This window comes from Oncorhynchus mykiss, chromosome 15 (genome assembly GCF_013265735.2).
Source record: "Oncorhynchus mykiss isolate Arlee chromosome 15, USDA_OmykA_1.1, whole genome shotgun sequence".
Classification (NCBI taxonomy): Eukaryota; Metazoa; Chordata; class Actinopteri; order Salmoniformes; family Salmonidae; genus Oncorhynchus; species Oncorhynchus mykiss.
Genome location: NC_048579.1, coordinates 66,651,578 through 66,674,243, shown reverse-complemented (window position 1 = coordinate 66,674,243; position 22,666 = coordinate 66,651,578). Strand labels below are relative to the sequence as shown.

At 44.2% G+C, this 22,666-nt stretch overlaps 1 protein-coding gene across 1 annotated transcript in view; it reads left to right on the top strand.

Annotated features, from left to right (window-relative positions):
• The window catches only part of LOC110501008 (semaphorin-3aa), a 57,835-nt gene extending 38,789 nt beyond the window's left edge, over positions 1-19,046 (top strand). Inside the window, exons 7-16 of the mRNA XM_036945010.1 lie at positions 2,202-2,344; positions 2,862-2,976; positions 3,123-3,192; positions 8,216-8,360; positions 9,251-9,470; positions 10,686-10,777; positions 11,000-11,199; positions 14,838-14,905; positions 15,220-15,365; positions 15,626-19,046. Of these exons, the coding sequence (XP_036800905.1) occupies positions 2,202-2,344; positions 2,862-2,976; positions 3,123-3,192; positions 8,216-8,360; positions 9,251-9,470; positions 10,686-10,777; positions 11,000-11,199; positions 14,838-14,905; positions 15,220-15,365; positions 15,626-16,453 (2,027 nt within the window). The 3' untranslated portion in view covers positions 16,454-19,046. The remainder of the gene's footprint in view (positions 1-2,201; positions 2,345-2,861; positions 2,977-3,122; positions 3,193-8,215; positions 8,361-9,250; positions 9,471-10,685; positions 10,778-10,999; positions 11,200-14,837; positions 14,906-15,219; positions 15,366-15,625) is intronic.
• Positions 19,047-22,666: the final 3,620 nt, after the last annotated feature.

Here is a 22,666-nt window from a genome sequence, read left to right as displayed (position 1 = left end):
CCTATTGTCTGTTGGCTTCTCCATCCACTGGCTCTGGATAAATCCTCTCTGGTTATTGTAATTTGGGGATTACCAGAATGGATTCTTTTCTATTCTAGACTCTAGACTAGTATGAATGGTGAGCATGGCGTTCATACTTCAGAGAGAATCCTTAATGGCCATGTGAATAGGTATGCACTTCAGAAGGCTTCAGACCCTAGGTTGGCCAGACAGACTGTGGCAGACATTTATTTACACATCCTCCCGATCTGTTAACACTCCTAACTCGGGTTTATAGTTAAGCCCACGACCAATGAAGTGGCCTTTGTCCGACATTAAATGTATTGAATGGCATGAGTGCAGCCGTTGTGGTGTGTGTGTGTGTGTGTGTTTGTGTGTGTGTGTGTGTGCATCCGTCTGCTCACGCACTGTGCATTTATTAAATGGCTGTGTGTGTGTGCGTACTTGCATGTCTGTGTTTGGGACTCCCATCCACATGGAGACAGTATAAATCTGGCAGCGTAAAGGTCCTGCTTTGGCCAGGGGTCTCCCTTTTCACGGCCACATCCTGTATTGTGTGAGTGTGTGTGTATATACAGTTGTGGCCAAATATATTCGCACCCTTGTGCGTGTGTGTGTCAGTGTGCGTGTGTGTCAGTGTGTGTGTGTGTGTGTGTGTGTGTGTGTGTGTGTGTGTGTGTCAGTGTGCGTGTGTGTCAGTGTGTGTGTGTGTGTGTGTGGAGCTTACCGCCACCATAACACTGCCCCGCTTGTTGCTCTCTCTCTAACTTAGTTGGGTTGGCGAAACGCCATCTCTCCTTTCCCGTGCCGACGCCTCCATGACTGACTGCTCCCAGATCAGTTTTCCGTAAAGAGCTCTATCCCTCTAGCTGGGGGATATTGAAGCCCTAGGCTCTTGGCTCAAGCCATTTAGGAGTTTGATTTCCTCGCACTCCGAAATCTGCAATCGATGTATTAGGGCTGTGTCCCAAATGGCACCCTATTCCCTATGTAGTGCACCCTGGTCAAAAGAAGTGCACTATATAGGGAATAGGGTGCCATTTGTTACACATTCTGAAGTGTATATTACATAAAATCAGAGTCATATGTGTTTGTTTGGGGGTGTCTTCTAATAGTGTTTATGGAGGACTGGAGGATGGAGGTGTCTTTTAAAAAAGGGTTATGGAGGACTGGAGGGTGGAGGTGTCTTCTAATAGGGGTTATGGAGGACTGGAGGGTGGAGGTGTCTTCTAATAGGGGTTATGGAGGACTGGAGGATGGAGGTGTCTTTTAATAGTGTTTATGGAGGACTGGAGGATGGAGGTGTCTTCTAATAGGGGTTATGGAGGACTGGAGGATGGAGGTGTCTTCTAATAGGGGTTATGGAGGACTGGAGGATGGAGGTGTCTTCTAATAGGGGTTATGGAGGACTGGAGGATGGAGGTGTCTTCTAATAGGGTTTATGGAGGACTGGAGGATGGAGGTGTCTTCTAATAGGGTTTATGGAGGACTGGAGGGTGGAGGTGTCTTCTAATAGGGGTTATGGAGGACTGGAGGATGGAGGTGTCTTCTAATAGGGGTTATGGAGGACTGGAGGATGGAGGTGTCTTCTAATAGGGGTTATGGAGGACTGGAGGATGGAGGTGTCTTCTAATAGGGTTTATGGAGGACTGGAGGATGGAGGTGTCTTCTAATAGGGTTTATGGAGGACTGGAGGATGGAGGTGTCTTCTAATAGGGGTTATGAAGGACTGGAGGATGGAGGTGTCTTCTAATAGGGTTTATGGAGGACTGGAGGATGGAGGTGTCTTCTAATAGGGTTTATGGAGGACTGGAGGATGGAGGTGTCTTCTAATAGGGGTTATGGAGGACTGGAGGATGGAGGTGTCTTCTAATAGGGGTTATGGAGGACTGGAGGATGGAGGTGTCTTCTAATAGGGGTTATGATGGACTGGAGGATGGAGGACATGGTGGAATTAAATAGCGGTTGGTTTAATGCGGATATGAGGGTTTCATGGTTAAGCCCTGGTGAAAATTAGTAATTGTTTGTTTATCAAGCTGGTGTTTGTTTGCGTGCTCATGTATCTGTGTTTGCACATATGTGTTTGAATGTATGATCATGTCTGTAACCAATTTGTGTGTGTGTGTGTGTGCGCGTGTGTGTTTGTACCCGTGTATTTGTTAACGTGTGTGTGTGTGTGTGTGTGTGTGTGTGTGTGTCAGACCCCAGGTTTGTAGGTGTAAACCTGATCCCAGAGAGTGACAACCCTGAGGATGATAAGATCTTCCTCTTCTTCAAAGAGAACGCTATGGACGGAGAACACACTGGCAAGGCCACTATTGCCCGCATAGGACAACTGTGTAAGGTAACAACACACACACAAACACACACACAAGCATCCCATGCACACACTGGCATGCACAGACAGACACGCAAACACGCATGGACGCATGGACACGCACACAAAACACACTGAAACAAACTAGCATGCACTCACACACACATCATGGATATATTAAACTCACACACAAGTCATGGATATGTTAAACTCTCACACACACAGTTCCATTCACAGGGACACAGAAATATGTCACATACACAGATGTTCCCCAGTATCAAAGCTGAATTCACACAAGTCTTATATATTGTGGATTTTCATGCCTGTCTGTAGACTATCTGTGTGTGTAACGTATGTGTGTTTGTGTGTGTACGGTGTGTGTTTATTTGTGTGTGTATTGTGAGTGTGTGTAACGTGTGTGTTTGTGTGTGTAACGTGTGTGTGTTTATTTGTGTGTGTAATGTGTGTGTTTGTGTGTGTAGCGTGTGTGCGTTTATTTGTGTGTGTAACGTGTGTGTGTGTTTGTGTGTGTGTGTCCCTGCAGAATGACCTGGGAGGTCACAGGAGTCTGGTCAATAAGTGGACCACCTTCCTCAAGGCCAGACTGACCTGCTCAGTGCCAGGCCTCAACGGCATCGACACACACTTCGACGAGCTGCGTAAGGAACTGTGTGTGTGTATGTGAGCCTCTCTGTGGGTACTTTCTACCCGAGAGGGGTACGTATGGTAGCATCGTTTCATTGAAACACTGTATGATGTCGGGATGGTTGTGCTAATGTTCTGATGTGGTTTCTATGTGTTTCAGAGGATGTCTTTCTGATGAGCTCCAAAGATCCTAAGAACCCAGTGATCTATGCTGTCTTCACCACTTCTAGGTGATGATCTAGATATTTATGACTCATAAAACCTACTGTGCCCTTGTGTGTATTCAATACTACTACTATTGATCATAGTACACATGTGCTATGTTTGCTAGGGGATCTGTACTGTATAACAGTGAAACCATTCTAGACAAATTACTAAAACACCACAAAGCTCATATCTCTACTGTCCTCTCTCTCTCTTTCTGTAATCCCTAAACAATCCTTTATAAAATCCTTTTTGCCTCCTTTAATCCTCTTCCAGGTGGCCAGACATCACCTTGTCTCACCTCTTCCTCAGATTGAAAATCCCTTTTAGCCTATTCCCCATTCTCTGCTACCTGTCCCCTTTCATTGTAAAACTCTGTGGAACCTTGGAGCTAAATCTGATTAAGTGGTGGAGAGGTAGTGGGGTGGGGGAGGGGGGACACAATCCTCGCTCCCCAGGGAACGTCTCCCTCTCCCTGGCCGACGCTCAGACCTCGACAGGGGTAGCCTCCAGAGCCGTGGTTCTATTGTACTGTACACACTGCTGGGCAGTACGAGATGAAATAAGCGAGTTAAAAGCGGCTTGAGGCGAAAAACAATGTTGGCGAGGGGGGCTTCTTCAGATGATGGATTAGACGGCTGGCGGCGTTCGGCGTGCCATGTTCGAGCGGCATTGTCTGGAGCCGCCGCCGCACGATTAGGACAAACACTTCATCATTAATCACAGACCTAATAATAAGAATGAGTACAGAGAAAATTAGAAGAGAGAGAGAGGTGGGGGGTGGAGGGAGGAGATGTGAGTGGAGAGAGGTGGGAGGGAGAGAGAGAGGGGGGGGGGGTGGAGAGAGGAGATGTGAGTGGAGAGAGGGGGGGGGGGGGGGGAGAGAGAGAGAGGGAGAGGGAGAGGGAGAAGCCAAGCTCGTTAACAAACAAAACAGGCTCATCATTTTGTTTAACCAATCACTGTGCAGGTCTGTTCCTCTCCACCATCTCTAATGCATGCAGTGTAACACAGCACTTGAAAATTCAATTACAGGCTTTGAGGAATTAGACTGGTTTAATTGTTTTTGTAAGTGGCCTGTTTCAGAGATGAATAGAGCCGGGGATTCAGGGGACTGGCTTTTAATATTCCACTTAATGAGGCCCATAGGCTGCTGCTGATAGATCGATGGTACTGATACCAGTGGTGTGTGTGTGTGTGTGTGTGTGTGTGTGTGTGTGTGTGTGTGTGTGTGTGTGTGTGTGTGTGTGTGTGTGTGTGTGTGTGTGTGTGTGTGTGTGTGTGTGTGTGTGTGTGTGTGTGTGTGTGTGTGTGTGTGTGTGTGTGTGTGTGTGTGTGTGTGTGTGTGTGTATTCAATATGCACTAGTGTCTGTCCAACATTCAGGCGTGTCAGGGATTAGAGTGTTTGTGTATGCCCAGCGGTTAATTACATTTCTCCCTAATTAACATTTTACAAAAGCTCCTCCATTAATCTTTAATGGTTTACTGATATCTGGGGTTCTGGGTGGACAGATGCTCCTATGCCACCTACATCACTGCTAGCCTGGTCCCAGATCAGTTTGTGCTGTATAGCCAACTCCTATAGTCATTGTCACAATATGCTAGCCTGGTCCCAGATCAGTTTGTACTGTATAGCTAAGGTCCCAGATCCGTTTGTGCTGAATAGCCAAGGTCCCAGATCAGTTTGTGCCTTATAGCAAAAGGTCCCAGATCAGTTTGTGCCTTATAGCAAAATGTCCCAGATCAGTTTGTGCCTTATAGCAAAATGTCTCAGATCAGTTTGTGCCTTATAGCAAAATGTCCCAGATCAGTTTGTGCCTTATAGTAAAAGGTCCCAGATCAGTTTGTTTCTTATAGCAAAAGGTCCCAGACCAGTTTGTGCCTTATAGGAAAAGGTCCCAGACCAGGTTGTGCTTTATAGCCAAGATCCCAGACCAGCTAGTGCTTTATAGCCAAGGTCCCAGACCAGGTTGTGCTTTATAGCCAAGGTCCCAGATCAGGTTGTGCTTTATAGCCAAGGTCCCAGATCAGTTTGCGCTGTACACTCTAAAAATAAAAGGTTCCTGGAGTGTCCTTTAGGGGTTCTTCAAATTGAAACTGTCGGGGAACCGCTTTAAAAGGGTTCTTCAATTAACCCCTTTTAATAACCCCTTTTAATGGTTCTTCAAATAACCCTTTTAACAACCCCTTTTAATGGTTCCTCAAATAACCCTTTTTAACAACCCCTTTTAATGGTTCCTCAAATAACCCTTTTAACAACCCCTTTTAATGGTTCCTCAAATAACCCTTTTAACAACCCCTTTTAATGGTTCCTCAAATAACCCTTTTAACAACCCCTTTTAATGGTTCCTCAAATAACCCTTTTTAACAACCCCTTTTAATGGTTCTTCAAATAACCCTTTTAACAACCCCTTTTAATGGTTCCTCAAATAACCCTTTTTAACAACCCCTTTTAATGGTTCCTCAAATAACCCTTTTAACAACCCCTTTTAATGGTTCCTCAAATAACCCTTTTAACAACCCCTTTTAATGGTTCCTCAAATAACCCTTTTAACAACCCCTTTTAATGGTTCCTCAAATAACCCTTTTTAACAACCCCTTTTAATGGTTCCTCAAATAACCCTTTTTAATAACCCCTTTTAATGGTTCCTCAAATAACCCTTTTTAACAACCCCTTTTAATGGTTCCTCAAATAACCCTTTTTAACAACCCCTTTTAATGGTTCCTCAAATAACCCTTTTTAACAACCCCTTTTAATGGTTCCTCAAATAACCCTTTTTAATAACCCCTTTTAATGGTTCCTCAAATAACCCTTTTTAACAACCCCTTTTAATGGTTCCTCAAATAACCCTTTTAACAACCCCTTTTAATGGTTCCTCAAATAACCCTTTTTAACAACCCCTTTTAATGGTTCCTCAAATAACCCTTTTTAATAACCCCTTTTAATGGTTCCTCAAATAACCCTTTTAACAACCCCTTTTAATGGTTCTTCAATTAACCCTTTTTAACAACCCCTTTTAATGGTTCCTCAAATAACCATTTTTAACAACCCCTTTTAATGGTTCCTCAAATAACCCTTTTTAACAACCCCTTTTAATGGTTCCTCAAATAACCATTTTTAACAACCCCTTTTAATGGTTCCTCAAATAACCATTTTTAACAACCCCTTTTAATGCTTCCTCAAATAACCCTTTTTAACAACCCCTTTTAATGGTTCCTCAAATAACCCTTTTGAAGAACCTTTTGGGGTACATTTTTGAACTAACCCCTCCCCTATTATTATCATTGATATTGTTATTATTATTAATAATAATAACAATATGCATAACAATGAGAACAATAACATCATATTGCAGTTGTCAGTGTTTATTATGATTTTAGTAGCAAAGCAGAATGAATAAATGGAAATATGAGGTAAACTCCCAGCAGAGCCCCAAGTCTAATGGGTTTATCCTCTGGCCTGTTGATGTTAATGTGGTGATGTTCTCCGTATCCACAGCCAGAATGATTTTGCAGTGCAACGTGATCTAACAGGTTCCCTGTTATATTCATCAGAGGTGTAGGGAGGGTGAAGTCTGTGAATCCCAAAAATAGTCATTATACAGATGATCAACAAAACATGCACACGACAGTATTCATACCTTGTTTTTTGTGTGTTAAATGTGAATGAAAAAAGCTGTTTTGATAGTGGTTTTCATACACACATCTTGTCCATGATGTAGAGGCCTATGGGATATTCATTGAAGAGGTGAGGGAGGTATACCTGCAGACACAAAAGTGAGCAGCTAGTCTTCAACATATTCTTATATCCTACATATTCTTACCTCTTTGTTGATTCATATCCGTTGAATTGTGTCCGTTTTCTGTTTTTAGAAAGATTTTCACTGAGAGCAGCTGTTTAGCTGGTTAAACAAAGGTTAGCCATGTGATAGTAAACATCATGTCCATGTCAAGAAAGCTTCTCAACAGCCAGCGGCACTCGCCACACTGGTCGCCGAATCGCAGCTGCTTTCCCAAAGTCTACGTCAGATACTCCAGAGTGTCGTTTGCTCAATAGGCCTTGTTGCAAAGAAACATGTTTTCCATTTTTTTATTGTTATAATATTAAACGGTTGAACACTGCTGTTATAAACGTAACGTTCTATTTATGGTGTTATGGATGGTTTTCCACATCGCCAGGCTCTAATTTCAAGTGATACTATTCTCTGTATAGCGCAGTGCACTACTTTACCCAAGCCACAGGGGAATATAGTATCAGATGGACCAATAACACTGCTGTTATAAACGTAACGTTCTATTTATGGTGTTATGGATGGTTTTCCACATCGCCCAGCTCTAATCTCAAGTGATACTATTCTCTGTATAGCGCAGTGCACTACTTTACCCAAGCCACAGGGGAATATAGTATCAGATGGACCAATAAACTACTGCATGTCCATAAATAATCACTATTATGTGCATCTAGTCAATTAAAATGTATTGTTTTGTATTTTGTGGCAGTGCATGGATTTGTTTAAATTCATTCTAGAGGAATTGTTATGGTCTTGAATCATTTCTTGTAAATGATTCTGTCCAGCCCTACGATTCACACAGATACACTTTAGAACTTGGAACAAGTGATGGAATTGTCCATTGGAAAACCTACAGTGGTGGAATACTGCAACACAGCATTCCCATCATTCCCTCCAACTGTGTTCCATTAGGGGTGAATTACGGTCTCGCTCGTTGGTAACCGGCCTAAATTCCTGTCCATTCTCTGGAAGCTGGATTCTATCACAGCCATGTTTCTAACCGACATCCTCTCCATTAAATTATGACAACATTCTTCTTGGTCTGTCTGTTGTATGTCAGGGTGAGCTTTGATTCTGTCCTCTTCTACAGCTATAATATCAGACCTGGATATTATTATTGTCTTATGTTGTGATGGTTATGGGTCTCACAGTCTCCCCCCCTCCTCTCTCTCTCCCTCTCCCTCTCTCCCTCTTTCCCTCTTTCCCTCTACCTCTCTTCTCATCCTCTCTCCCTCCCTCCCTACTCCCCCTCTACAGTAACATATTCAAAGGCTCAGCAGTGTGTATGTACAACATGGCAGACATCCGGAGGGTCTTCCTGGGTCCCTATGCCCACCGAGATGGGCCCACCTACCAGTGGGTACCCTTCCAGGGGAGGGTGCCCTACCCCCGCCCTGGCACGGTGAGTCACAGGGGAGTCATATGGGGGTTATGACAAGTTATAGCACCTCATAGCTGCTACTTAGAAGCTAATAGACAAATACAAGTAATTCACAACTGATATCTATATTTACGTATGGAAGTAGCAAGTGACTAATGGCACACATGTCAACTTTTATAGAAGTCATGGACATCAATAGTTATAGCAAGGTAATAGGTGACTTATGAAAGGAAAACTTAACATTAGTATTAGTATTAGTATTAGTATTAGTATTAGTATTAGTATTAGTATTCATCACAATAACCTCAATAACCATATTCCCTACTTATTATAACACGGCTCAACATGAAATACATATGACCTCAGTTCCAGACACATAGATGTATTAAATGTGACTTGTTAACTCTTGAACCTCCTGTTCTTCATAGTGCCCCAGCTATGACCTCAGTTCCAGACACATAGATGTATTAAATGTGACTTGTTAACTCTAGAACCTCCTGTTCTTCATAGTGCCCCAGCTATGACCTCAGTTCCAGACACATAGATGTATTAAATGTGACTTGTTAACTCTTGAACCTCCTGTTCTTCATAGTGCTCCAGCTATGACCTCAGTTCCAGACACATAGATGTATTAAATGTGACTTGTTAACTCTAGAACCTCCTGTTCTTCATAGTGCCCCAGCTATGACCTCAGTTCCAGACACATAGATGTATTAAATGTGACTTGTTAACTCTAGAACCTCCTGTTCTTCATAGTGCCCCAGCTATGACCTCAGTTCCAGACACATAGATGTATTAAATGTGACTTGTTAACTCTAGAACCTCCTGTTCTTCATAGTGCCCCAGCTATGACCTCAGTTCCAGACACATAGATGTATTAAACCTGACCTACAGCCTCTTGTTCTTCATAGTGCCCCAGTAAAACGTTTGGGGGCTTTGACTCCACCAAGGACCTCCCTGATGATGTGATCACCTTTGCGCGGGGCCACCCGGCCATGTTTAACCCCGTGCACCCCATCGGGGGTCGTCCCATCGTGGTGAGGACTGATGTGGACTACCAGTTCTCCCAGCTAGTGGTGGACAAGGTGGAGGCCGAGGACGGACAGTACGACGTCATGTTCATTGGAACAGGTCAGTGAGATATGATTCATTTATTTTTTAGATTATCCTTTTTTTTAAATTAGCAATCCAACTGGTTGAATGCTATGTTTTTTGGGGGGGAATTTATGATTTGTGCTCAAGGTTGTTACGCTGCATGAGCACCTAAGTCAAGCAAATGTCCCCTTGAGCGACGCTCACCTTGACATCAACTTCAATAAAAAGGAAATCCTGCAAGGATTCGTTGCCTCCTTCTTTTGACCTTGAGTGACTGAACAGTTATATTGTAGTGTATTGAATGTGCTGTTGTAGACCTGGGCACGGTCCTGTAGGTGGTTAGAGTCAGAGAGATAACTGAATACTGATGTATGTTTCCTGTTGTAGACCTGGGCACGGTCCTGTAGGTGGTTAGAGTCAGAGAGATAACTGAATACTGACGTATGTTTCCTGTTGTCGACCTGGGCACGGTCCTGAAGGTGGTTGGAGTCAGAGAGATAACTGAATACTGACGTATGTTTCCTGTTGTCGACCTGGGCACGGTCCTGAAGGTGGTTGGAGTCAGAGAGATAACTGAATACTGACGTACGTTTCCTGTTGTCGACCTGGGCACGGTCCTGAAGGTGGTTGGAGTCAGAGAGATAACTGAATACTGACGTATGTTTCCTGTTGTAGACCTGGGCACGGTCCTGTAGGTGGTTAGAGTCAGAGAGATAACTGAATACTGATGTATGTTTCCTGTTGTAGACCTGGGCACGGTCCTGAAGGTGATTAGAGTCAGAGAGATAACTGAATACTGACGTATGTTTCCTGTTGTAGACCTGGGCACGGTCCTGTAGGTGGTTAGAGTCAGAGAGATAACTGAATACTGATGTATGTTTCCTGTTGTAGACCTGGGCACGGTCCTGTAGGTGGTTAGAGTCAGAGAGATAACTGAATACTGATGTATGTTTCCTGTTGTAGACCTGGGCACGGTCCTGTAGGTGGTTAGGGTTAGAGAGATAACTGAATACTGATGTATGTTTCCTGTTGTAGACCTGGGCACGGTCCTGTAGGTGGTTACGGTCAGAGAGATAACTGAATACTGATGTATGTTTCCTGTTGTAGACCTGGGCAAGGTCCTGAAGGTGGTTAGAGTCAGAGAGATAACTGAATACTGATGTATGTTTCCTGTTGTAGACCTGGGCACGGTCCTGTACGTGGTTTGAGTCAGAGAGATAACTGAATACTGATGTATGTTTCCTGTTTTAGACCTTGGCACGGTCCTGAAGGTGGTTACCATCCCAAGAGAGAGCTGGCATGACCTGGAAGAGGTGGTCCTGGAGGAGATGACCGTGTTCAGGGTACGGTCACACACTGGGAAACTGGTTATGGTTATAATTGATTGCATTTACATGGAAAATATTCAATAGAACACCAGTCATTTTGTTGGGAAGTGAAGCGTGCATGATCAATGTCTAGCTCTGAAATAAAAGGGAGGAGTGGGGAAATTCCATAGGGAGTTATGAGGGGGGTGTCTAAATGAATCAGAGTGTTATATCTTCTCTAACTGTGTCTTTCTGCAGGAGCCCACCCCCATCACAGCAATGGAGCTTTCCACCAAACAGCAACAGCTGTACCTGGGCTCGACGCTAGGCGTTTCCCAGATGCCTTTGCACCGCTGTGAGGTGTACGGGAAGGCTTGCGCTGAGTGCTGTCTGGCCCGTGACCCCTACTGTGCCTGGGATGGAACAGAGTGCTCCCGTTACTTCCCTACCGCCAAGCGGTAAGAACACACACACACAGACATTCTCATAAATGCACACACAGGCAAGTATGAATGCAGAAAAGCAGAATGAGGGTCTGAAGTAGTAGGATGCTGGTTTGTAAACATAAAGTATGAATACACACACACACACACGCACACGCACACGCACACACACACACACACACACACACACACACACACACACACACACACACACACACACACACACACACACACACACACACACACACACACACACACACACACACACACACACAGAAAGACAAACAGACAGAAAAGTTCCTATGCATACACATATATACACAGAATCCACATACAAACATACATGCCCACATATCACATACAGTGGCAAGAAAAAGTATGTGAACCCTTTGGAAATACCTGGATTTCTGCATGAATTGGTCATAAAATTAGATCTGATCTTCATCTAGGTCACAACAATTGACAAACACAGTCTGTTTTAACTAATAACACACAAACAATTATATGTTTTCATGTCTTTATTGAACACATGGTGTAAACATTCACAGTGCAAAGTGAAAAAAATATGTGAACTCTTGGATTTAATAACTGGTTGGCCCTCCTTTGGCAGCAACAACCTCAACCAAACTCAGTTGCGGATCAGACCTGCATAACAGGAGACATTTTGGACCATTCCTCTTTACAGAACTGTTTCAGTTCAGCAATATTCTTGGGATGTCTGGTGTGAACTGCTCTCTTGAGGTCATGCCACAGCATCTCAATCGGGTTGAGGTCAGGACTCTGACTGGGCCACTCCAGAAGGTGTATTTTCTTCTGTTGAGGCCATTGTTGTTGATTTACTTCTGTGTTTTGGGCCGTTGTCCTGTTGCATCACCCAACTTCTGTTGAACTTCAATTGGCAGACAGATAGCCTAACATTCTCCTGCAAAATGTCTTGATAAACTTGGGAATACATTTTTCCGTCGATGATAGCAAGCTGTCCAGGCACTGAGGCAGCAAAGCAGCCCCAAACCATGATGCTCCCTCCACCATACTTTATAGTTGGGATGAGGTTTTGATGTTGGTGTGCTGTGCCTTTTTTTCTCCACACATAGTGTTGTGTGTTCCTTCCAAACAACTCAACTGTAGTGTCCTCTGTCCACAGAATATTTTGTCAGTTGCGCTGCGAAACATCCAGGTTCACTTTTGCAAACTTCAGACGTGCAGAAATTGTTTTTTTGGAGAGCAGTGGCTTCATCCGTGGTGTCCTCCCATGATCATCATTCTTGTTTAGTGTTTTATGTATTGTACACTCGTCAAAAGAGATGTTAACATGTTCCAGAGATTTCTGTAAGTCTTTAGCTGACACTCTAGGATTCTTCTTAACCTCATTGAGCATTCTGCGCTGTGCTCTTGCTGTCATCTTTGCAGGAGGGCCATTCCAAGGGAGAGTAGCAACAGTGCTGAACTTTCTCCATTTATAGACAATGTGTCTTACTGTGGACTGATGAACATCAAGGCTTTTAGAGAAATACCTTTTCCAGCTTTATGCAAGTCAACAATTCTTAATCTTAGGTCCTCTTTTGTTTGAGGCATGGCTCACATCAGGTGATGCTTCTTGTGAATAGCAAACTCACACGTTGTGTGTGTTTTTTATATGGCAGGGCAGCTCTAACCAACATCTCCAATCTGGTCTCATTGATTGGACTCCAGGTTAGCTCCTGACTCCAATTAGCTTTTGGAGAAGTCATTAGCCTAGGGGGTTCACATACTTTTTACAACCTAGACTGTGAATGTTTAAGTGATGTTTTCAATATAGTCAAGAAAAATACAGCAATTTTTGTGTTATTAGTTTAAGCACACTGTGTTTGTCTATTGTTGTGACTTAGATGAAGATCAGATCAAATTTGATGACCAATTTATGCAGAGATCTGAGTAATTCCAAAGGGTTCACCTACTGTTCTTGCCTTTGTACACGTACACATTTACACTGGTACACACATTCAATTTGTGTGATTGTTGTGCATTCCACAGCTCAGGGGTGGTAAAACCATGCTTCCCCGCACACACACAGTCCTGGCCAGTAGCAGTGTTAGAACCACTTCACCCTATAGCCAAGAGTTATAAAACACCCACATAGCCACACACACACCAAATAATAGGCCAACAGGAGCCGTCTGACTTCTTCACCCCACCAGCCGAGAGCTATGAACAAACACACCCATAAATGACCTTCTCCTCCATTCAGCAGGATTAGCCTGACCACTACCAGCCCTCCACCTCCGTCCAGCACAACTCTCTATTAAATACAGATCTATGATCAGCGTACCCTCCCTGAAACCTAACCATCAGTTCCGAAAACACAAAACTGACCTAAGATCAACATCTACACTAGGGAAGTATGAGAGAATTGAATAGCAGCCTCAGAAGGAGGGCGGTAGAGGGGTGGTGGTACACCCTTGGTCAGAGCTGCTGGGGCGCTCCAGTACTCTCCAAATATGTTATTCTCCAGCTAAATGAGAACCAGACGCCCGGGCTTGGCTCAGCAGGCACTCGGACTGCCCTGCACGTGTTCAGACAGCCAAAGGCAGGAATGCTTGGGAGGAAATGTAGGAAGAGTGGTGGAGTGTGTGTGTCTGGGTGTTGGGTAGGAGCAGGGTGTGTGCGTCGGAGGGGATGTATGCATATGTAAGTGTATTTATTTATGTGTGTGGGTGTGTGTACATGTTGTTTATATGTGTGTGTGTGTATATATATATATATATATATATATATATATATATATATATATATATATATATATATGTCCTGTATGGTTATAGAAACCCTGACATGAGACCTAGAGACCTAGAGACCTTCACCTTTGGCTGTGCTCCCTTCTCTCCCTTCAGATTTTTACGACACGTAAGACCACGTAGTGGTAATGAACCAGGGAACACATAGGGAGCACAGGGAAGCCTGTTGTAGGATCCCACATAATGCAATACTCATGGTCATATGCTCATTCACACATAATATGTAGACAGAAAAATACAGTCCCAATGGAATGCTCTAAAACACACACACACACACACACACACACACACACACACACACACACACACACACACACACACACACACACACACACACACACACACACACACACACACACACACACACACACTGTATCGACTAAAGGGTCTTTCAAGTCGTGGAGGACATACTCAGGATTTTCAAGGCCCAGTCTATCTGTGTTTCATGTTTAGTAATGACATGTCCCTGAACGATGAATCACAGTGAATCATTCCTTTAATAGAAGCAAAAGGTAGTTTTTAAATGTGCCTGTGATTTTCTCTCTTTTTATTTATCCACCCACTCAATAGCATCAGACTTAACAGAGGACTGATGGTGAAATAAACAGTTCTGGTCTGTTCTTCAGTTTACTGCACAAATGTGTCAGCTGTGTCACTGGTTAAGACCGCCCTCTAGTGGTAGAAACGTCACAGTACATAGAGCCCTCAATCACTGGCTCCTTCCCGATGGAACTGGGGAGAAGAGAAATAAGTCTGAGGAAACAGAGCAGTGAGGGGCCTGACCGACACCTACAGGTTGATATGTTGTGTGTGAGGGACGTTTATTAACTCACTGGGAACACAATCTAACATGTGTATGTTTCTTTGGTTGTTTCATAGGAGAACGAGACGCCAGGACATCAGGAATGGAGATCCCCTCTCCCAGTGCTCCGACCTGCAGCATCATGGTACAAACGCTTTAGATTTGTATTTTACGCTTTCATCTCTCACACACACACACACACACACACACACACACACACACACACACACACACACACACACACACACATACACACACACACACACGCACGCACGCACGCACGCACGCACGCACGCACGCACGCACGCACGCACGCACACACACACACACACACACACACACACACACACACACACACACACACACACACACACACACACACACACACACACACACACACACACACACAAAACCCCACTGTGGTGTTTCTCTGGTAACCTTATCCTTGTGTCTGTGTAGATGACGTGGACGGGCTGGGTCATGTGGAGGACAGGAGTGTGTACGGAGTGGAGAACAGCAGCATGTTCCTGGAGTGTAGTCCCAAGTCCCAGAGAGCCCTCATCTACTGGCAGCTCCAAAGACCCAACGAGGACCGCAAACATGAGGTGGGTACACACACACTCTGCATGCAAGATGTGTCCTATTTACCATCATTCTCAATAACGTCCCAATCATTTTCAATAACTTTGCAATCACACTAAACCTTCACAAATGATTACCTGAAATTGCTTCAGTTTGTTAATAATCAATTGCCATGCACTCAAATGTAACCATATTGAGTGGATATTGAATCCACCCCACCCTTTCTATTCCCCCCTCCCTTTCCTCTCATCCCCCTCATTTCCCTCTCCATCTCTCTCTCCAGATCAAGTCCGAGGACAGGATGATCCGCACGGAGCAGGGCCTGCTCATCCGCATCCTCACCCAGGCCGACTCAGGCGTCTACACCTGCCACGCTGTGGAGCACGGCTTCATCCAGCCCCTCCTCCGCCTCTCCCTCCAGGTCATCCCCACACAGAGGCTGGGTGAGCTGCTGCCTGGTGGGCCTCAGGGTGGAGCTGGAGGGTCTGGTGGCGCAGGTAGTGGGTCTGGTGGTGCAGGTGGGCCTGCTGGTGCAGGGCACTCAACAAAACACAAGCTGTGGTACAGGGATTTCCTCTCCCTCCTCGACCACCCTGACCTGAACAGCGTGGAGGAGTTCTGCGAGCGTGTGTGGCGGAAGGAGCGCAAGCAGCGGCGTCTGAAAACCCCCACCATCACCACCAATGACCAAAGTCTGGCTAGGCCTGACGGCGGAGCTCCAAGCTCAGGCCTAAAGCCTAAAAGTAGTCCTCTTGGCGCAGGTGCACCCAATGCCCAGAAGCAGCAGAGCGGGCATCCTACGGTGCAGCAGCAGCAGAACAAAGAAGGGAGCCCCCGGAGCACGAACCCCCAGAAGGTGCAACACCATGCGGGTACGCTAACCCAGGCACAGGCCCCTAAAAACAACAACCAGAATGCCCAGAACTCTCAGGCCACACCCAACACCCAGAGCCCCCAGAAGGGCCAAGGCGCCCTGGGGGGAACCCAGGTGCCTGGTGGTGGGGCCAGAGGTGGACCCCAGCACACGGCCAAGTGGAGGCGAATGCAGGAGAATAAGAAGGGGCGAAACAGGAGAACCCATGAGCAACAGAGACCCCCGCGGAGTGTCTGAGACACACACACAGCAACACACACACTTACACACATATTGTACATTAAAACATAGACTTGCTATCCCATAAAGATATAATGTAGGATCCCACATAATGCAATACTCATGGTCATATGCTCATTCACACATAATATGTAGACAGAAATATACCATCCAAATGGAATGCTCTAAAACATACACCCAAAGCACACACACACACACACAGTAGCCATGGCTACTAGGTCATAGGGTTACAGACCTGGGTACACACACACACACGCACACGCACACACACACACACACACACACACACACACACACACACACACACACACACACACTGCAAATACCCTGTGAAGACTTGGAGAAGACTGGCGACTAACAGGACATTGAAGACTGAGGCTAAACTGGAATCGTATGCGTACTGTACATGCTAACCATGTGGATATAGTGGCCCAGGGGGTACAATTTGAGGAACTGTGTAGTCCAGGTCCGTGTTGCAAGTGGGACAGAGTTATCTGGCGGACACATGGCCCTTCTGTACAGACGCTACTTCCGTATGGGACTGGGATGGGGTTAAAAAACATTCATTTTCAGTGAGGATGATACATATTCAGACCTCTGGACAAGTTTGGACAATGACCTCTACAGGACATTTCAGAAGACATTTCAGAAGGGGTTAAGACATTTAAGTTCAGTAGGGACGTCCATTACTGCAGCTACTGGCCTTGTTGACATGCGCAGAAGGAAGAGGATGTCCACTATATAGAGAATGGAAGAACTATGAGGATAAGAATCATTTGTCCAGTCGATTGCAAACTAGAACCGAAATACATCAAAAGAAGCACAGTCATTTTCAGAGAGTGAACTGCATTTCCCACAATACAGTTTGTCGGCTCAACTTTATTCAACTGATTCGATTCACAATGACTCTCATGAATGAGCACTTTGGGCTTGTACATAGAGCTTGACTGTCTTATAGGTCAAACAGATTAAATGGGGCACAGTTAGCTGATTAACAATCCACAACGGTGCCCTGCATATTGTTTATAGTTCAATAACAGAATTATTCAATATAAAACGACAAAATCCACATTAGCCTGTGATCTGTGCAGCAAAATCAAGCTTCTCTTCCTCCCAAGGCTTGAAAAGCATTGTGCATGTCGTAGTCAGTCAATATTCATGATTTGAATAAGCTATTTCTCGCCAGTTACTCGCTATGTAAGGTTTTTTTATGTTAAAAGGAGTCCTATGAAAGAAAAATCTATTTTCTGTTTTTATTTGATATTTACTTCTCTCTCTCCCTACAAACCACTGCATCCCTGTAGGGGTAAACAATTATGTAGTAGAATTTTTTGACCTGCCCCTTTAAGTTATTTTTCTTTCTTTGCTTTCTCCTGGAGTTGCGTGTGAATTTATAATTCCAGTCATATGTTCGTGCTCAGTCTGGAAAACAGACTGCCTATTGATTCTGTACATATACATACAACAACAAAATGACTCTTTATGTATGTAAATATATACAACCAGAACACCACTGATTATTTATTTCTCATTGTTTTGTGAAAGGGTTGCATTTATTTTTGATATTCTGGTATTTTGGCTCATCAATAATCAAGAAAAAAAACTGTGGCACGTTGAGAAACACAAACGGACCAATGAGGACGGACTTCCTCTGTCAAGGACTCCGTTTTTTTCCGGGGGGGGGCGTGTTTCGGAAGTGAACCACGGGATGAAGGTGGGAGCAGGGGGTTGTTGTGTGTTTTACAGTATCCAGACTGAGAGCCTTCAGGATGATAAGCACAAGTTTCTCAAACCCTCTTCTACGTTTCTGTCTCTTCTGGTCTTTTCCTAAATGGCTCATTTTTCTACCCAGGAGGTGTTTTCGTTGGAGTTTGGAATCCCATCCACCTATCTCATTCGTTCATCCCAAATACTCATTTTATGTAAGATAATACTACCCAAAACCTGATAAACATTAGCTGTGAATTCCTATGTAAGAATTAGTAAGGAAAAGGTTCCAATCTAAACCTAGTCTGAGGACGCTGAGTTAAAGCTGCATGTGAATGCTACTTAAGTGCATCTTTTCTATTGTCTCTAGATGTTTCCTGTGAGAGGTAAAGGTCCCGTGGGCAACATGTGCAAGAGAGATGTGAATATTCTTTCTTTTTGCCAAAACAAAGATGGCAACATGTACCAGGGGTGTATTCATTAGGAACCAAACAGAAGCAAACAGGCCTAAACGGGGAGGGACTAACCTGAACTTGTCCAATAACAAACACACATTTTTGTCGCAAATCGTTTTCTGTAGCTAAACGTTTTGCTATGGTGTCTGCTAATGAATACACCCCAGTGATGTTACTCCAACCCCAAAACTTGTATTAAGACCTTCAACTTTTCATACAACTATGTGTTTCCCCCTCAGTAAACAACAAGACTGATGTGTCATTGCAATAATGGACAGCAGATAGCAAGGTTTCCTGGTGGTTTGTGGTATGTTTCTGGTCTCTCACGGTGTGTAGGGTGGACGAGGAGAGAACAGATACCTCTGCTGTAACATGGTTCTTCCTGGCATGCGTTCAGTTGTCTAATTAAACATTTCCTGTAAAACCTAGCCTTGTTGTTGTTGTGTAACTTCTGTCCAGTTCTATATGGTACAGTCTGATGCATGTGAATCTGAGTTGACAAAATTTATTTTGTTTGTGTTGTACAGTCATTTCAAATGGTGCCATTTTATCCCATTTAGTCACAGGTGGGACTGGGAGCAGTCAGTTTGCACACTCAAACACACAGATAAAAGGTTGAGTTGATGAAAAACACATTTTTTACTGGAATTACATTATGGTGAATTACACAGTATTACATCTTCTTTAAAAACGTTTTTAAAAATACTTTCCAACAGACAGTGAAGCCTACTCCTTCACCAGAGGACATCTGAACCCAGACCGTGGAGGAAGATGTGACTCAGTTCTAAGGTACCTGCTGAATCACAATGGCTGTGTTTACAGAGGCAGCCTAAATCTGATATTATAGGCTAAAGAGCCAATCTGATTGATTAAACAACCAATTAGTGGCAATATATCAGAATTGGGCTGCCTGTGTAAAGGCAACCATAGTGGGCTCTCAGTGCTGAGTATAGTAAATACTGAAGTAGAATCACAAGCTCTCTGTCCACATCCTTCAGTGGGTTGACCACGGCTCCCATAGAGAGATTTCATTGATTAAAGGCAGAAATTATGTGTCAAGAAAAGGTCATTGATGTGTTATGCTGTGTAAGGAAGAGGCAGCCTTCCTTGTGGATGAAAACACCCCCTTGCCATGAATAATTAAACTGGAGGTTCATGTTTTGGATTAGCCACAAGAGGTCACTATTCTCTGTTCCAATGGACTTCCATTTCTACCTAGCTTTTCAGGGGATTACATTTTAGCTGTCATTCTAGTTCACGTGTCCAACTCATTCCACGGAGGGCTGAGTGTCAGCGGGTTTTAACTCCTCCCTTGGACTTGACTGATGAATTAAGGTCACTAATTAGTAAGGAACTCCTCCCACCTGGTTGTCTAGGTCTTAATAAAAAAAAAACAGACACTAAACTCAATGGAATGAGTTTGACACCCCTGTTCGAACACTTTAGTTAGTAGTCTAAGTTCCCTGTATATCAATTATGTGACTGGAATGCAATGACCATCAGCTGTTTATGTTCATCAGCCACAACGTCTTGCACTGTGTGTCACTCTATGTCTGTAGTTTTGAAGATTCCACTGGTGTGTAGAGACAGATGGTTAACAGTTAACACAGTGTCACTAAAGGCCTTCGTGAGGTCGTCATCTCCACTCTAATTGAGCCTACAGTGGCACAGCGTGTTACCTAAAATGGTGCTCTACCACAGAATCCCTGCAGGTACCTTAAAAGGTTCTCTACCACTCTCTGCGTGGGCACAAACTCCCTGAACCCTCTGACTGACACACACACACACACACACACACACACACACACACACACACACACACACACACACACACACACACAGACGCACACACACACACACACAGACGCACACACACACACAGACACACACACACACACACACACACACACACACACACACACACACACACACACACACACAAACACACACACACACACACACACACACAGACGCTGCAGCCATCCAGTCACACAGAGAGAGTGTGCATGTGGAAACCTCAGCTTAACTGATGAGAGTAGCACAATCTATGTTCCCAGGCCCCAAGAGTCACAAACGTGTTGTGAATTCACAGGGTTCGTTACCATGGGTACTGCCCCGAGAACACAAGGGCTGTATGTGTGTGTGTGACAGTGGAGGCTGCTGAGGGGAGGACAGCTCATAATAATGTCTGGAACGACGCTCATGCAATGGCATCAACCACATAGAAACCATGTGTTTGATATCATTCCACTCATTCCGCCATTACCACGAGCTCATCCTCCCCAATTAAGGTGCCACCAACCTGCTGTGGTGAGTGTGTGCGTGTGCACGTGCACGCACACACCTTTGGAATGGTGTGATAGGTGACTTACCAATGATAAAACAACACACTACAGTATATTTGTACCCCTTTAAAAAGGCTGTTTAAACACAGGGTTTATTATGTCATTGACATTGCAGTGACTGCTCTCTTTGGGTGCATCTCAATAGTCTGGAGTAGCTTCCTGCCCTCGTCTCTTCTTCATCTGTACTCATCTGAAAATGTAAAGCAGTATGGTGGATGCCAATGGCGGAAAGGAGACAAGGAGAAGAACCCATTTTAGATGACTGAGATACACCCCTAGATTCCTCAAAGCAGAGGCACACACGTGCTCACTGCTTGAAACATCGGTGCTGATCCAGGTTAACTGGCCCAGGCGGTTCACTTAACCTTTTTGCAGTTGTGTCGCGGGCTAATCATCAGGGGTTGTATGTATCAAGTGTCTCAGAGTATGGGTTCTGATCTAGAGTCAGGTCTCCCCTGTCCATATAATCATATTCATTATAATCTAAAACACAAAATCTGATCCTATGTCAGCAACTCTGAGACGCTTGATAGATACAACCTGTTAATGACACAGCAATCCTCGGAAACGTGCAGCACGACTGCAAAAACATCAACCATTACAACAAGCATAATTTAGCTATATCTATGCATATTCATGTAGCTTTGAACTGAGGCATTCTGTTCTGTTGTGTCAATGACAGGTCTGTAGTGCAGCATAGACAAGGCTAAACAGCTGGTAGGTAGGAATGCAACACCGATGTGTCTCACAACAAGCTATCTCGGATTTAGAGATGGATTGAAATATGCCTGGTTTTACCATGGAAAAGAGGCTCTCTTGATGACAGGAGGTTGATGGCACTTTAATTGGGGAGGACAGGCTTGTGGTAATGGCTGGAGCGGAATAGGTGGAATGGTATCAAATACATCAAACACACGGTTGCCATGTGTTTGATGTCATTCCATTCACTTCGTTCCAGACGTTATTATGAGCCGTTCCCCCCTTCAGCAGCCTCCACTGCTCGACGTTCCACTCATAGCTCTTATATGGAAGAATATGTTTGTACTGGGTCTTAGTCAGATGAATGAATAGGAAGACACCATATGTTTGTACTGGGTCTTAGTCAGATGAATGAATAGGAAGACACCATATGTTTGTACTGGGTCTTAGTCAGATGAATGAATAGGAAGACACCATATGTTTGTACTGGGTCTTAGTCAGATGAATGAATAGGAAGACACCATATGTTTGTACTGGGTCTTAGTCAGATGAATGAATAGGAAGACACCATATGTTTGTACTGGGTCTTAGTCAGATGAATGAATAGGAAGACACCATATGTTTGTACTGGGTCTTAGTCAGATGAATGAATAGGAAGACACCATATGTTTGTACTGGGTCTTAGTCAGATGAATGAATAGGAAGACACCATATGTTTGTACTGGGTCTTAGTCAGATGAATGAATAGGAAGACACCATATGTTTGCTAACCCACTGGTTTGTTTCTTTGTGGTTGTGTGTAGGTTGGCCTATTGTAGACTGTATTGAAATGCAAGTCACCGTTGTTGTCATGGGATTGCCACTAGATGGCACACAGATCCCCGTACTGTAAAGATGACCTATGGAAGTTCAACATCACTTCTTTATAATAGACAGAATGGGTCAATGGATATAAGGGCTATAGAAGGTATGTGGTCTCCTGCTGGAGTGTAGAGAAAACACTG